The sequence below is a fragment of the Toxorhynchites rutilus genome, chromosome 2 (assembly GCF_029784135.1).
Source record: "Toxorhynchites rutilus septentrionalis strain SRP chromosome 2, ASM2978413v1, whole genome shotgun sequence".
NCBI lineage: Eukaryota > Metazoa > Arthropoda > Insecta > Diptera > Culicidae > Toxorhynchites > Toxorhynchites rutilus.
In genome coordinates this window covers 178,085,019-178,103,158 of record NC_073745.1, presented here as the reverse complement: position 1 = coordinate 178,103,158, position 18,140 = coordinate 178,085,019, and the positions used below count along the sequence as shown (strand labels likewise).

The 18,140-nt window shown below is 42.7% G+C and overlaps 1 protein-coding gene across 2 annotated transcripts in view; it reads left to right on the top strand.

Moving 5' to 3' along the window:
• The window catches only part of LOC129769085 (cilia- and flagella-associated protein 45), a 78,796-nt gene extending 64,833 nt beyond the window's left edge, over nt 1-13,963 (top strand). For both annotated transcript variants that reach the window (XM_055771105.1, XM_055771104.1), the window contains 3 exons: nt 235-370; nt 9,907-10,012; nt 13,783-13,963. In XM_055771105.1, coding sequence (XP_055627080.1) covers nt 235-370; nt 9,907-10,012; nt 13,783-13,894 — 354 coding nt within the window. In that variant the 3' untranslated portion in view covers nt 13,895-13,963. The remainder of the gene's footprint in view (nt 1-234; nt 371-9,906; nt 10,013-13,782) is intronic.
• The last annotated feature ends 4,177 nt before the right edge of the window (nt 13,964-18,140 follow it).

Below are 18,140 nucleotides of genomic sequence, written 5' to 3'. Positions count from 1 at the left end.
AGAAAACGAGAAACACATTAGTTCTAACGTAAAATGTGTGCTGTAGCGCACACGTTTGAAATTTTGGGAGATTTCGCGTGTGCAGTGCTGCACTCATGGGCTCAACGGAATAATAAGTGCAGTACGGCACTCATGGCCGTCAAAGTGTTAAGAATGGTTCAACTTTTTCGAATAATACCTAATATAAAGTATTTATCTTCGCTGATAATAAAGAAAAATTTATGAATTTTCCAGAAAACAGAACGTGCAATGCAAATCGCTCGAGATGAAATGGATCACAGAAAAGCCGTTGAGCAATTAAAACATGAAGAACAGAAAGAGACAGACAATGTACATAAATTGCTTCAGCTTCGAGAAAAATACCGTGAAGGTGAGTGTATTCTGTATTTATAAATGATCCATCGATTACCATTATACCTACCCGTTGAAAATTAATGATTATTCATTAATACGTTCGTCGATTCGTCACCTAGATATGGGTGACACTTTACTCGTTCAACTTGAATAGGATTTTAAAAAGCAATTTAATGGAATTGGCACCTAGATATAAATATATGACATATAGAACAATAATGAAATCAAAACCATGAAAATATAATGTATATTCCAACTTTTTATTAATTTATGTTATGGCTGTGATGGTTATGTGATGGCTAGGTAATGCTTTGTGAACCAAATTAATTTTTAAAGTGCATTTTGCATGAAAAACCATGTTTTTTTCCCATGCATTATCTGTCAAATGTTTTTTTCGTATCAAAGGTACAAACGTTTTCGTGACTCGGGCTTTGTTTATTTACGTTTTTGGTTGAACCAACATTTTGCCAAAAAGATAATTCTTCTGCAGTAATCTTAGAAATCAAAACCGTTAAATTTCTGCTACATGTAGCTGAGAGCAGCTGTTGTCAAAAAGAATCCAATGAAAATGTCAAAAAAGATCCAAGTGTTACTTTTCCTATAATAATCCACTACATAGAGAAATTATTGTTTTAAGGCAAAAATAATCAAGGTAATCAAAATGAGCGAACTACATTTTTCATCAATTAGCGAAAAATCGGAAAATGTGGAATAACGTTTGTTTTAACGTGTTTTAAGCATCCAAATAACATCAAGTAAGAGCCCCCGCAGACTGCAGACTGATTTGTCGTCTTCTTAATCAGTACGGAGAGGTATGCGTGTGCGCACATTACGCCGATTCAGTTGGGTCGGTTTTTGCACCAGAGAGCCGACCCGACCAAACTGTTGGTTGCTGGGGTATGACTAAAACGTCAAATCCCTCATATTGCCAGTGTACCCAATATTGCTGCGGTTCACTGACATTTTGGTTCTGTCAATTACAGTTGTTTACAACTCGGTCCGGTTATACTTATGACAGACATACAACTGTACTAGCGTTGTACTTCGAAAATTGTATGTGTTACCATTTACAGCGCTAGAACCATGCAAGCAACTCGGTACAATCGCTGTACCTGTACCGACCTATTTTACCGCTGTACATGGCTACAGTTGTACTGTGCGCACACCATAGACGGTTAGTGGTGGGTAGCATGAACAAATCGAATCAAAACACTTGGCAAACATTCTCTTCACTGACTTTCTCTTGAGTTAATAACTCAGACTGGAAATTTGCTTGTTGTGTTTGATAGTTTAGACGCTGAATAAAAACCTTTTTCATTGAAATATGTGTTGAAAATTGGAAAAATTCTGATTGTCAGTTTGACATATGGTACAATGTACAACCAAAGTATGTCTGTCATGGTACGATAGTACCTGTACAACGCTGTACTCTTACAACGCAAGTACAGCTGTATGTCTGTCCCTGGTATAATGTAGTGGAATAGTGCGAATAGTGCGCCGTGGAGCTGCCGGCCTAGAATAGCACTTCGGGTCTACGTCCCTGTCCCTGTCGTAGAAGGCGACTAATCGGGTGACAACGCGTGTAAGGGCGCGGTAAAGCCTATGGAGAATGCACGGAGGAAATACCGTGTACAGGAGCAACGAGAGGAGTGCCGAGCACATCAGGATCGACGCCAGTAAGATCCTGATTACGACATACTGGTATGACATGGAAAACGGACAAGACACGAAAACGGATAACATGCGATGCTAAAAGCCGACAGTCGTGCTATTCTGCTCCCTGAGTAAGGAAGTGTGACACCTACCTGAAATGGCGTGTGGGTTAATAGCACGGTTGCCCCCGTCCCGGTAACAACTTGGCAAGTCTTCGGGTACGTTCGATGCTCGTCTAGGCCTTGGCACCAGGTACTAGGCATCAGATGTCACATTCCTGACTTGCGCTGATCCGGCTCTGAACACGGTCCCCATGAAGGACCATGTCAACCCCTCCATGGCATCACTGCTTGCATAGATAACCATGGGATCACAAAAAGGCGACTATGTACAACGAGCGGAGATAGCGGCCCGAAGTTGGGACCCAACCAAAATGGAGACAACCTACAAAACCAACGAAGAACGAAGAGAGAGTATGATGGATACAGGTGACCAAGCCAACGCGTTCATTCGTAGTAAAAAGCTTCTGCGATCGCCAATACTCAAACAAGTGGAAACACCAGGCCCTAGCGGCAGTAATGGAGGAATACCTGAGACCCAGCAAAGTCGGGGGATCAATCCCCTGTTCCTGCCAAAGTCCAGCGGTAGATTAACCCAGGAAGGAGGGCTGACTGGAGACAGCATCCTGAGCACGATCATGTTGAGGGTCAAAGAACTCGACACCTTCGTGCAGGACAAACCCAACGTGCATAAGGAGATCAAGACCAGGATGTCGGGTATAAGATCTCTCTTGGGACGAGATTTGAAGGAGCACGATGGACTCGTCGAAAGGACGAAAACCGCCGAGAAGGCACTCGCAGAAGCGTTGCAAAGAGCTGCAGCTGGACAGGTGACGCCAAAGATTCGTCGAAACCGTTCGGAAAAAAGAAAAAAGGATTCACCAGCAGAAGAAGAAATACTCAAAAAACGCAAGGACGATCACGACAACGATGATCAAGACGATAGTGCCGCCCAGGGCGACAGCGAAGAGCTGGGTGACAGCGATGACCAGATCAGCACCGATAGCAAGAGAAACGACTGGAGCACGGTTACGAAAAGAAACAAGAAAAAACAAAGGAACGAAGAAAAAGAGAGGGGGAGAAAAGTGAAAATAGTGGAAAAAAATAAGAAAGAGAATGAAAAGTGGCAGGGGCCAAAAGACAAGAAGCCTAATCCTCGGCGGGCGAGAGACAAAGGCGATGCACTCCTCGTCGAAGCGAAGGGCAACGTATCATACGCTGATCTCTTTAAAAAAATGCGAGAGGACCCTGGCCTCAAGAAACTGGAGGAGAGCGTGGTGAAGTCCAGGCGCACCCAGAAATGCTGTTCGAGCTGAAGAGAGACCCAGAAATCAGGAGCTCAGCATTCAAGGATCTTGTAGAAAGGGTTCTCGGCGATGGAGCGAACGTAAGGGCCTTATCCTCCGAGGCATCGATAGAATGCAGGAACCTCAGTCTGTTCACCACCGAGATAGACCTACGTCAGAAGTTGGAGGAGGAAAACATCCTGGGCAAAGTTCCGATGAAAATCCGACTACGAAAGGCGTATCGCGGGACGCAGACCGCAACGATTCGTCTCTCAACGGACGCAGCGAACAAGTTGCTGAAGTTAGAGAGTATAAACGTCTGCTGGGCTGTGGGTCGTTTTAGAATCATTCCGCCTGTTCCCAAGCAACTGGAGCGATGTTTCAAGTGTTTAAACTTCGGCCACCTGGCGAAAGGCTGCTTGGGGCCAGATAGATCCAAACTGTGCAGGAAATGCGGAATAGAGGGACACTTTGCCAGCGACTGCAAGGGAAAACCAAGGTGTATGCTCTGCGAAAAAGAGGACAGTAATGACCATATGACGGGAGGCTTTAATTGCCCTGTGTACAAACAGGCGAGGGCAAGCCAACAGTGATGGAGATAACCCAAATTAATCTCAACCATTGTGACATCGCACAGCAACTGTTGTGGCAGTCAACAACAGAAACAAAATGTGATGTCGCAATTATCGCGGAGCCGTATCGCGTTCCCCCCGGTAACGGCAATTGGGTGACGGATAAAGTGCGAATGGCCGCCATCCAGGTCATGGGCCGATATCCCATTCAGGAGGTAGTCTCGAGATCTCGCGAAGGTTTCGTGATCACAAAGATCAACGGAATTTATATCTGCAGTTGCTACGCACCTCCCAGATGGACGATGGACCAGTTCCACTATATGCTGGATGTCCTCACCGAGGAGCTCGCCGAACGAAAACCAGTCGTTATAGGAGGGGATTTCAATGCTTGGGCAGTAGAGTGGGGAAGCAGATGCACCAACGCGAGAGGGACTAGTTTACTAGAAGCTCTAGCCAAGTTGGATGTTACCCTGTGCAACGAGGGCACCACTAGTACCTTCCGCCGAGAGGGTCGAGAGTCCATCATCGACTTGACTTTCTGCAGTCCGTCGTTAATGACGAAAATGAGGTGGAGGGTATGTGAAGGATACACCCACAGTGATCATCAAGCCATCCGTTATACCATTGGCCAACGAAACTCCGTGGCAGTACGGATAAATAGGACATGCCCGCGCAGGTGGAAGACAAAAACCTTTGACAAGGACCTTTTCATCGAAGCACTACGCGTGGAAAGCGACGTCTTGAACATGAACGCGGATGAACTGACGGAAACGCTAGCAACAGCATGTGATATAACAATGCCAAGAAAAAGGGAACCCAGGTATAAGCGACCTCCAGCTTATTGGTGGAGCGAGGCACTTGGCGTGCTTCGGGCCAACTGCCTTAGCGCCAGAAGACGTTTCCAACGGTCAAGCATAGACACCAGAGAAGAGCGGAGAGTGGAATTCAGAGAGGCTAGATCCACTCTTAAACGGGCGATTAAGCGGAGCAAATCTAATTGTTTCAGGGAGTTATGTCGGGACGTGGACGTCAATCCATGGGGCAATGCTTACCGAATGGTGATGGCGAAGCTCAGGGGCCCAACGACACCTTCCGAAATGTGTCCCGAAAAATTAAAAATTATCGTGGAAGGGTTATTTCCGCAGCACGACCCAACGACCTGGCCACCCACGCCATATGGAGAGGATGAGGATAGCATCGAACGCAGAGATGTGACGAACGATGAGCTAGTTGCAGCTATCAAACGCCTAAAAACGAAGAAAGCGCCTGGCCCAGATGGAATCCCAAACGTAGCTTTGAAAGCGGCAGTCCTAGCATTCCCTGATATGTTCAGGACAGCCATGCAGAAGTGTCTAGACGAATGCTACTTTCCGGATCGATGGGAGGTACAACAGCTAGTACTACTGCCCAAGCCAGGAAAGACGCCGGGTGGTCCAGCATCGTATAGACCCATATGCCTGTTGGACACTCTGGGGAAACTTTTGGAGAGAATCATCCTTAATAGGCTGACGGAATACACGGAGGGAGTTCGTGGACTGTCCGATAATCAATTCGGATTTCGGAAAGGGAGATCCACGGTAGATGCCATTCGCATAGTGGTCGAAAGAGCCAACAGAGCATCCAAACAGAAGCTCAGAGGAAATCGATACTGCGCAGTGATAACGATCGACGTTAAGAACGCGTTCAATAGTGCCAGCTGGGTGGCCATCGCGACTGCGCTCCACACGATGAAAGTCCCAGACTACCTGTGTAGAATACTGAGAAGCTACTTCGAGAACCGTGTGCTGGTGTACGAGACAAACACGGGCCAGGCGCAGATTAAAACTACGGCGGGAGTTCCGCAGGGCTCTATCTTGGGCCCATCGCTCTGGAACAGTATGTACGATGGTGTACTAAAACTGAATCTGCCCAGAGGTGTGGAGATCATTGGCTTCGCGGATGACATCGTTATTCTCGCGACAGGGGAATCTTTGGAACGGGTCGAAATGCTCGCGACCGAGTCGGTAGACATGATCGGAAGGTGGATGCAAAGTGTGAAACTGCAGATAGCCCACCACAAGACGGAAATGCTGATTGTCAGCAACCGCAGGGCGGTGCAACGTGCAGAAATCACAATTGGAGAGCACTCGATAACCTCGAAGCGAGACCTAAAATACCTGGGGGTGCAGATCGACGATCGACTGAACTTCAACAGTCACGTCGACTACGCTTGTAAAAAAGCAACGAAGGCAATCAATGCACTGACACGAATCATGCCCAACAACTTTGGCCCAAGCAGCAGCAAGAGGCACCTCTTGGCTAGTGTCTCCTCATCGACACTACGTTACGGTGGTCCAGCCTGGATCGCGGCGTTAGAAACTCAGCGGAACACGAAGAGGCTGAATAGTACGTACCGGCTCATGGCGATGCGAGTCGCGAGTGCGTACAGAACCGTGTCAACAGAAGCGGTCTACGTCATAGCCAAGTTGGTCCCCATAGACATCATCTTGGCGGAGGACAGCGAGTGCTATAGGAGGAGGGGAACCAGAGGAATCCGGAAGCTAATGAGGGCGGAGTCGATGGCTAGGTGGCAGCAAGAGTGGAGTGCGGCGCAAAACGGCAGGTGGACGCACAGGCTCATACCGACACTAATGGGCTGGGTGAACAGGAAACACGGAGAGGTAAATTTCCATCTAACGCAGTTTTTGTCTGGTCATGGCTGCTTCAGGCAGTATCTGCACCGGTTCGGACACGCAAGATCGCCTCTTTGTCCGGAGTGTGGAAATGTGGAGGAAACACCGGAACACATCGTATTCGAATGTCCCAGATTCACCACAAAGCGCGAGGGGCTGCCTACCCTTCATGCTGGGAACATCGTGGAGGAAATGTGTCGTGACGAGGGCACCTGGAACGCAGTAAACAGTGCAATCGTATATATCATGTCCGAGCTACAGCGGAAGTGGAGGACCGACCAGCATGCGGATAACGCCTGACCATAAGAGAACAATCGAGACGGCTGTAGTACCGGATAGTCCCCCCCCGAGAGCCGCCGTGACGGAGTGCGCGTCATGTTGGAGGGCACTACCTAATCGGCGCTCCGCTGGGAAGAGAAATCCTGCGAGGGTGACTGTGACGGGGCGCGCGTCAAGTTGGAGGGCGCTTCCTAATCGGTGCATGTCTCGACAGGTAACCGGATACTGCCACGGAGAAGAGCAAAAATGCCTGCCTGGCAACGCCTGATCGTGGCCTGGATGGAGAAACACTGCGAACGTTTCGAAGGAGCGAGCATCAAAGACGAAACCATGATCAAAATGGTGCATACCCCACGAGAGTAGCTGTGACGGAGTGCGCGTCATGCTGGAGGGCACTACCTAATCGGCGCTCCGCTGGGAAGAGAAATCCTGCGAGGGTGACTGTGACGGGGCGCGCGTCAAGTTGGAGGGCGCTTCCTAATCGGTGCACGTCTCGACAGGTAATCGGATACTGCCGCGAATGACTGAAAAATGCCTGCCTGACAACGCCTGATCGTGGCCTGGATGGAAGAACACCGCGAACGCTCGAAGGAGCGAGCATCAAGGATGGAACCATGACCAAAATGGTGCATACCCCACGAGAGTAGCTGTGACGGAGTGCGCGTCATGTTGGAGGGCACTACCTAATCGGCGCTCCGCTGGGAGAGAAATCCTGCGAGTGTGACTGTGACGGGGCGCGCGTTAAGTTGGAGGGCGCTTCCTAATCGGTGCACGTCTCGACAGGTAACCGGATACTGCCGCGGAGAACAGCAAAAATGCCTGCCTGGCAACGCCTGATCGTGGCCTGGATGGAGAAACACCGCGAAGGATGAAGCCATGATCAAAATGGTGTATACCCCACGAGAGTAGCTGTGACGGAGTGCGCGTCATGTTGGAGGGCACTACCTAATCGGCACTCCGCTGGGAAGAGAAATCCTGCGAGGGTGATTGTGACGGGGCGCGCGTCAAGTTAGAGGGCGCTTCCTAATCGGTGCACGTCTCGACAGGTGAGAAATCCCGCGAGGGTGACTGTGACGGGTTGCGCGTCAAGTTGGAGGGCAATTCCTAATCGGTACACGTCTCGACGGGTAAATGGATGCCTGCGAAGAGGACATAAGCGCAGTGGAATGAAAAGCGAATAGAGAGAAAAAATGTTGAGAAAAAGGGAAGGACAACGCTAGTCAGCGTTGAAAACTCGAAGAGTGCATGAGCACAGCCGCCCCCTGAAGTAGTCGCCTAGATGTGGTCCCAGGGGGAATAAGGCAACGAGTAGAGGGCTTGGTTTTTGTGGGTGCGATCCCCACTCGACGTCTGGGTTAACCCTTCCCAGATAAGGCTGGTAGAGCGTTCTTCACCTCTATAAAAAAAAAAAAAAAAAAAACATGTAGTCGGATAGTGGCTAACTTTAAACTCCATGTTAAATGTGAACACCTCCATGTGAAACCGAAATATGAAATCGCTCATGCAGTTAGAAATAAAGCAGCGCATTTTTCTTTATTTTTACTATCACCGTGATGATTTCAACGATTTCAATCCTCGCAAATGGTATGTTGGTGAACATATGACGCCATATTGATTTTGATTTTGGGTAGCCTATATTCAATTGATGTCTAACCCCTGGTTGGTTGCCGAAAGTCTGCAGTATGCGGGGCTCTAAATTAACAGATACTGTTGATTAGAGATGGGCAAAACAGTTCGCTTTGATGAACGGTTCAGTCACTAACCGTTCATCTAAGTGAATCAGTTCTTTTGAACCGTTCTTTCGCTCTTTCGTTCAGCGGTATCAAGAACATCATAGAATTTTAGCTGGAACCCAACATCAATAGACAGCTATTAATTGCTTGGATTGAATTGGATAGTGTACGTGTGGGATTTATAGTTTGGAAATTTAGTGGTTGCTTCTTTTTTAAAAGTCGTTTATCAGCCGACAGAAGTATATGTAATAATTTGATGCGCACAAAATATATGCGCAGCAGCGATTTTCACTAACAATCAATCATACAAACAATCACGATAACACGTATACGCAATAGGCCAAACAATTGATTGAAACAACGAAAAAACTTTTTTCCCAACTTGCCTTCACTATAAGATTTTATGTTTACCTAATTCATGATTCACCCTAGCTTCCCCCAGATTTTTTCCTGATAATCAGGAAGTATATGAATGTTACGCGGAATTGAAAGAATACATGAAATTGAAAATATAGAGTTTTGCCTTTAAAACTACGAAAATCTAATTTAATTTTTCACCCGAAATTTAGTATACATTAACAAAATAAACCCTGCGTTACATGCATTTTACTCATAAATGACAATGTCGTTTTATTTTTCTTACAAGCGTTATTCATTCCGCCCAGCGCAAATCAGTTCAGTTGCACTCGTTCGTTCGCAAACAGTTCGCACGTAAACACTTCGTTCTCAAACAGTTCTTTCTCATACAGTTCACTCGCAAACAGTTCGTTCACAAACAGTTCACTCTCAATCAGTTCGCTCTCAAACAGTTCACTCTCAAACCGTTTATTCGGAATCAGTTCGTTCACAAACCGTTCACTCGCAATCAGTTCGTGAGAAGAACTACCGTTCTTTGAAAAAGAACAACCGTTCGTTCACTCTTTTCGGCGAACTAGTTCTTTCGTATCGTTCGTAAACGGTTTGCCCATCTCTACTGTTGATTGCTTCACCGTTTTTGCCAACAGTCATTGTGAATTTATTGATTTATTTTTTTCCTATGCTGTAAACTACAAAGTTCATTTGCCTCAGCCTAGAGAAAGACCCATTTGAAGATGAATCAATGTGTAATTCAGGGGTTGAACCCTTGAACGGTCGCTTAATAAAAAAACTTCAATTTTGACAGGACGAAGTCAGCTAGTTTCAAATATTTTTTAAGGAGATCAAAGCTCAGTGCAATCATGGCCAGAGTACACTGCCCATATTGATACATATGCATCACGTAGTCGCTGAAATTATTCAAATGTTTAATTTTTTTCCAGAAATTATACGTCAAATAAATCAGAAGGAACAGGAACGTCGCGAGAAGGAACGCTGCTTGAAGAAAGAACATTCTATGATGCAAGATTTGACGAAAAAACGCGAAATGTACGTATACTAATATAAATATATGAATTGTGTTCGAAAAATACATACAAAAAGTGTTACAATGAACAATATATGTACTACCAAACTTTGCAATCTTTTGACGTAGGACTACGTCTTTCATTTCTATACCGGGGTGTAAAATCAAAGTTTCGAAAACAAAAGCGTTACGCCGGAGACCGAGATTTTGAGCGTTAATAGCTCCTAAACAACTGAACGAAATGGTATGATAAACACTTCATTCGAAAGATAAAATGTCTACGCGTTATATACTTGTTACTGTTTGATCCAAAAACTTGTTTCAATAGTCTTAAAATTGCTTTCAAAACAGGCTATTGAAATCACCAATCGGTATATAAGCGAGCGCCGCTCGGAAATCCACTCAGTCATAATTGAACAGCTATTGGAGCATGTTGTCGCTGTTGTGGTGAAGCTCTTCGTTTATCATGAAAGCGCGGATGAACGATGTCACCAATAGCCTGTTTGTGCACCTTAGGCCAGAAGAAAATCCATCAGGAGGAGAGTGATGCCACAAACGAGAAGAGATCGGAGCAGCCGTCACACACACATACACGCGCGGAACTCTTCGTTTGGATGCCATTCAGCATCGAGAAAATTCCGGAAAGATTCAATCGTTGCAGGAAAATAATCTGCCAGTTCCCCTAGGAACTGAAAAATACATTCATGCGAAAGAGTTCATTTTAATGTTTTCTAACCATATAACACAGCGACCAAATACATTTGATTTTGTAATTTTTCAATCAAGTGTAATTAGCAGGAAAGCTTCTGAACATTATTCTTCCCCATCAGTAGGATATTTTCGTATCCAATATTTTATGCGCGCGCAACGGGAAATGTTTCGCATCGCGAAATTTATATAATTTTCAATCGATTATTGCTCAGTCGCCGAAAGTTTCAAACTCAGAGAGTTCATTCCCCTCTAGTTTGCCTTCCAAATTGCCATCGTAAACCACACCTTCTCTCGATTCAATCACGCACAAAAAGCATACTTAAGCGATATTCTGGTAGTGAAACGTGTTCATTTTTCGTGAGGACATCAACTCGTGTGGACACCGACTGGACAACATCGTTGCTGGACGAGCTGGACGGCGAGGAATCGAGTGCCTTTCTCAAGGCAAGAGGGTGGAGGTGGTAGTGCTGGAGTAGAGTAGAGTTTTCAAAGGGCCTTTCTCAAGGCTAGAGACGAATGAACTGAAAAAATTTAAAGTCTCTATAATACAATACCTTACCTTACCTTACATCAACAAGGCAACATCATGATTGAACGAGCTGAACGTGCTTGACGAGCTGGACGGCGAGGGATCGAGGGATTCATTACCTGGTCTGACCTGACCTGAAGGAGATGCAGTTTGTTTGGAACTGTGAGGGGAGGCAGAAAATCCGAGCCATCAGAAGGAGAAGAAAAGGTGACCAAGAGAGTATCAGCATCGAAAAACTGTTCCCCGGGGAGACATCGAAGCAGCCGCCACACAAACAAACACGCGCGGAGTTTTTTTCGTTTGGATGCCAGTCAGCATTAATAAAATTCTGGAAAGATCTAATCGCTGCTGAAAAACAATCTGCCAGTTCCCTGGGAATGGAAAAATACATTCATGCGAAAGAGTTTATTTTAATGTTTTCTAACCATATAACACAGCGACCAAATATTTTTAAATCAAGTGCCATTAACAGGTGGTTATCGAATTAGCATTAATCACTGGTGGATATCGAGAAGAATCGAGGAGAATCTGGAAAGATGTCGTTGCTGCAAAATAATCAGCCAGTTCCCCTTGTAGTTGAAAATTACATTCAAGCGAAAGAGTTTATTTTTATGTTTTATGTAATGTTTTCTTTCGCAGTATTATATGTAATACTGCGACCAAATACATTTAGTTCTGTGATGCAATGTAATTAGCAGGATAGCTTCTGAAGATTATTCTTCCCCATTAGTAGTATATTTTCGTATCCAATATTGGATGCATAAAACCTTGTACCTGCAACGTAACGCTCTCGTTTTCGAAGTCCCCCATATATTCATTTATTCATTCATTCAGAATGAATTCAGATTCAACTTCAAACAAATGATCAATAAATCAACGATAGTCCTACGTCACCATTGTGGTTATACCATAGATATAACCCACTTCCTGTTTTTTAAAAAGTTATGTAACCACGAAAAACCTTAACAAACACGGAAATCCGGTATACAATTTACATTTTTCAGTACCTACGAGGAGCATTCAGAAACAACTGTCAGTAAAATTCGTTCGCTAGGATGTTCTGTTTCGAACCTACGGATATATTCATGATCTCGGCTATTCGTTCTACACTAATAGACCTATCTTCTTGCACAATAGTCCATATCGTGTTGATATTGACCTCAGTACAGGATGTTCTGGGCTTTCCTTCGTGAGGAATCAGTTTACTCGATTCTCGACCATTTTTGATGCTTGAGTACCATCGAAAAAATGTTCTTTGGTTCGTACAAAGTTCACCATAAGCCTCTTTCATCATATCGACCGTTTTTGGCGCGGATTTGCCCAAGCGATGGCAAAATTTCATCACACATAGTGTTAATTTTTTAACGTCGCGTCACGCATAGCGAAAAATTCGGAGGCGAAAACCAACACGATTTCAAAACACTTCTAGCGAATTCGTTTTTAAAACTGAGTTAGTGCCACACTGACTCTGTAATAAAAAAACGTTTTCAGTTTCACGAATGCGGTGGTTTGTTGGTGTGCGTTATATAGTCTGATTTGTTTATATTTGCGACTACAAATTTACAGTGTCGACGTCTGGTGGCGATATTAGTGTTTGGGAGTTAAATTATTCTCTATTAGGTCAGAAGGGCCAAGTGCAGTGTAAAAATTTAAAAGTTTGAATGAAAATTTTTACTTCATATTGTTTGATTACCTAAGACATGTAGTCCTGACATTCACTTAACCATTTGTCGTTGCATTTCCTGTTTGTTCCACAAATAATTACTATTATAATATAAAATCATCATTAGACACAGTTTTCGTTCAATATGTTTCTGCGATATCGATAAAAACCTCTTATTTCATCACATAAAATAAATATTCGATACGTTAAAGTAAATTTTCATTCATAATTTTGATTTTGAAAGCATGTTTATTCCACCTGAATATCCATTATTATTTTCGCCTCCCAATGAAAGCACACGAAGCTTAATGCCGTCTACGCGAATAGACTCTTCAAAATCAAAATCCGAATTGGATTACGATTCCAATCATACAAAAGCAAAAGCAGCAGGTTTTCTATTTTCATAGTCTCTATTTTTAGATTTTCCAAAACACTACTCGGAACTTGACAGTTCAGTATAGTTGTATTGGTGAACCCGAGTGCCAACCCGTGAAACATCTCAGTGCGAAACTATCAGCTGAAACTGAGTGAATAAAAAAACGATTTGACAGCAGTTAGTGTGACACTGTGATTGAAACTGAACAAAAACAAATTCGCTATTATACTCAGTGTTATTAAACGAGTGTAGGGACAATACTGACAGTTGAAACAAAAAACCACGCCCTACACACTCCCGAGGTCATTTCAACAGTAACCAGTGTTGCCTCTTAAAAAAATCACTGACAGCTGTTTCTGAATGCTCCCCGTTATAGTAATACCGTATTTATAAACAATTTCAATAGAATGTATATTCCTAAACTATGATGTTTCACATAAAACCACCATGATTTAACAAAACAATTCTGCAAATGATTACTCACGTTTCCTCCTTTTCAAATGCTTACTTGTAGGAACATCAAGTCTACGATTGCCAACAAGATAAAAATTATGAAGGAAAGTAAAGTTCCAGAACGCTTCATAAAAGACGTGGAGAGACAACTAGAATCTATTAGAACGGAATAATCATTGTGCTGTTCCGTCAGTAATAAATGTGGTTTAAATATATTCAGATATTCAATGTATGCAACTAATTATTTGTCTTGTGAGTGCTATTGTTTCCAATGTAAAGAAATACAAAAAAAAATACTGAGTGTTTTTCTTCCATAGATCCATTTTTGTGTAGTTATATCGAAGGTATTTTTGCGAAGCCGAATTTTATCGATTATTGAACGGTCTACGAGGTCTGTTCCAAATGTATCGCGAATGCGTACCGAATATGGAGGAAATATGTCACCAACTTACAGAAATTTGCGAAGAAATACTCTATTATAGTTATACAAAGTATACAAAGTAGCCGAATGTACACCCAAACTAGCGTTGGCAGAAAACATTTCATCTTTGGCAGAAATGATGCCATTTCGTGTGCTGGAGGGTCAAATGCGCAAATAATGAGCTGTTTTAAAAGCTTAAAAATGGTTTGTATGTATGCGAGCAGACATCTCTTTCTGTTTTCTTTTCTCATTTCATTTGGGATTGTGCCGAAAAAAAAGTCCATACGACGTCAATGCGGATCGAACCAAAGCCGGCTGGAATGCAAAGCTATTTCACACGACCACGCTATCCACACCCAAAGTTAATTTTTAGCACATGTTATGGCATCCCGATACATGACATTAAATGAGCTGAAAAATAACAGAAAATGTTCTACTCTCCAATACATGTATATCATTTGTATAATATATTGGGTCGGGGAAAAAGAAATGTCATATTCCTGATCGAAATTTGACGCTTTATTTAACATACTTAGAATTATCCAATTTAAGTCAAATATGCGCCGTTTTGTTCGTAAACTTGTTGCCATTTAGAAGGCAACCTCATTATCCACCTCATTATCCCCCCCTCCTTATTTGCAAAAAAACAGCCAGTTTTCGCAAACCACCAAGAGCGTTTTGCATGGACCGGAAGAGATGATAATCACTTGGAGCCAGGTCCGAACTATACGGTGGGTGAATAGGGCATCCCATCCGAGCTCCCGTAGCTTCTGGCGGGTCATCAAAGATGTGTGAGGCCGAGCGTTGTCCTGGTGGAAAACAATATGCAATATGAAACAACACAACACTATTGATCATTTCTGGCCGCTTCTGATCATTCGCCTGCTTCAAACGGTCAAGCTGCTCACAGTAGAGAACCGAGTTGAGGGTCTGGCCATAGTTGAGCAGCTCATAGTGGATGATTCTCTTCCAATCCTACCAAACACACAGCAAAACCTTCCTGGCCGTCAATCCGGGCTTGGCGATGGTTTGGGCCGGCTCACCGCGCTACGACCACGACTTTTTTTGCTTCAGGTTGTCGTACGTGATGCACTTTTCAGCACCAGTCACCATCTTCTTCAAAAATGGGTCGAGTTCGTTCCGTTTCAGCAGTGCATCGCAGGCGTTGATTTATGGAATCCAATCTTTTGCAAATGGTTTCAAACGGTTTTATGGTCTATACCCAGTTCCTGGCGTGATAGTGTAAAAAATATTTATGATTTCGAAATTATATCAAACCAATTTATCACTCAGAGCATATTGAAAACAATATCTATTGAAAATGTTCAGTCCTTTTCAATTGTTGAACAAGATTTGCTATCACACAAATTGATTGAACAACAGCCCGTTTACAGGTTGATTTTAATTCGTATTCATGGGAAACAGAAGTAAAACACTCAGTTCGTTGTATAAGAAAAAACAGAGAATATTCGTAGCCATACCGCATCTCTTTAGTTTCATTTGCAACGTTGCATGATTCCAGTGTCAATGTTTCTACGATTCGTTCAAAATAGATAGCTAAATATAGATCAGCTATATTTAGAATATCAAATTCATAATTTCGTTGAGTTTTATTATGGAGCCTTCAACTTCAGTGGTACCACACAATTCAAGAAAGCTGATTATTCATGTTTTGATACATGTATATTAATATCCTCTTTTAACCAAAGGATCTGGATTAGAAAGACAAAAAATATATGAAACAATGAAGTATTGAAAATCACAAGACGGAATGAAAATAGCAGCGAACTAGATATTTCCTGCTGATAAGTATAATGAACTTAAAATTTCACTCATAAAAATAGTCGAGAAAATACTAATCATGGCATAGTCAATCACCTTCTCACCTCCACAGTAAAACATAGTAAACACATATTTTGAAAAGAAGAAAAGTAATTGTGAAAAGCTTCTAGATGAAGTAACATTTCTATTGAAGGACACAATTGTTGAATCAGGAAAAAATGATTATGAATCTACTGGCAGTGATGAAGAAGAAGAAAAAGAAGAAGGTTATTGTTTTGATTTTTTTTATTAACTGTATTGTATTAATTTATTATTTAAAAAAATCTTTTACATTTATAGCAGAATTTGTTTGATTTGAGGGGTCGTCCAAAAACTACGTGATCTTTTTCAACGCCCAATGAGTTTGCTTGTGCTCAAAGATTATAAAATTATATAGAAAAGTATGTAAAAATTGATGCGTGGAGAGTGTGTCATAAAACCCCCAAAAAAATTGGATAACGTGCTTCATGGCAGCCCCAAATAAAAAATGGATGCCAAATTCGTATTCAGCATCTCAAAATTATGTAAATACCATGTTTCTTCACATTTTTGCTTGGCCATCCTTTGTATGTCCAGCTCCCCCACAAACGAAATTTTAACGGACAAAAAATCATACAGATTTTCAATATTATTTGCTACATTAATCGATATTTTAACGTAGAAATTTCGGGGGTGATTACAGAAACGGGTCTGACGAGCGCATTAATACAAGAGGGAGATGGCAGATTTAAAAAGCTCTCTTTGACCAAAGTTAAAATTTTGGACTGCCATCAATTAGGAAAAGTGTCCCAGGAAGAGGGAAAAACAAAATTCACGCCGTCCGACTCGTTTCGAGTAACTTTTGCTGGTTCCGCCCTCCCTGACTACGTTATGGTGGACAAATTGAAGCTTCCGCTGCGTCTCTTCGTGCCAAAGCCCATGACTTGCCAAAAATGCAAGTCAGTTGGTCATACAGCAGATTACTGCGCCAACAAGGAGCGCTGTGCCACTTGCGGAGAGCAACATGTGGGCAAATCCTGCAGTGCGACTGAGCATAAGTGTCCATATTGCGGGGGAACCCCACATGAGCTCTCAGCTTGTGAAACTTACAAGAGTCGTTGGGAGAAACAAAAGTGCTCTTCAAAGGAACGCTCGAAACGCACTTTTGCGGAAATTTTAAAGGGCGCTTCTCCACAGGCCCAACAACAACAATATTGAATCTCCTCAAACAATATCTTTTCCATGTTCCCAGTTGACGAGGAGACATCGAGGGGACATCAAAAACCCCAACTGTCCCTATTTTTCCGTCCAGCTCAACTTCCCATTCGGGATTTATAAAGTTGTCTGACCTTTTGGATCAAATCTTCAAGTGTTTTAATGTTTCCGACTCCATCAGAACCATTGTCATTTCAATGCTTCCAGTATTAAAGACAATTTTGCAACAATTGATGCAAACATGGCCCCTCCTTGCAATGATTATCTCTCTTGATGTCTTATTTAAATAGAGAGGTCGGAGATATCACTGTTTTACAGTGCACTATGGACAGGAGGTGCATTTAAGTGGAAATTAGCATCTAGAGCTCGACAGTGATTCTCTAGACAAAAACTGTCTTCGACAAAGTTGTCACATATAATAGAGCACTCATTTTTATGTTATCAAAAATAGGGTGACCAAAATTTACGATGAAATAAAAAATCTAACTTTTTTATCTTTATAGATAGAGGTAAACATAGTTCGACAATAATGTAGCCCTGGTGTTATTTCAAGTAACTTTGTGGAACAATATTTCTTTCTATCTCTTCAAATAACCGATATAGCGCTTTTTCTCTAGGTTGAGTTAGGGTTACCATGAAAAAAAAAAGGTTTTTTTGCTCTAACTTTTATATGTAAAATTCTACATCAAAACTGTCTTCGAATGACTTTTAGAGCTTTCCAATCCACGTATTTCACGGTGCATGACTTGTATGTATCTTAATTCTGCTCAAAGTTACTGATGTTTTTTCCCCGAAAACACGACCTTTTCATTTGCTAGTCGTTCTTTTTGGGGCAAACATAATAGAAAATTATTGATGGCATTTTAAAGAGCACATTTGAATCTACATAAGGTGAAACTTTCAAAAGAGTGTTATTTTTTGTATTTGAGTAAATTAAATTTGAAATTATGAGTTTTTGCATATAAATGAACAAGTTGCAATTT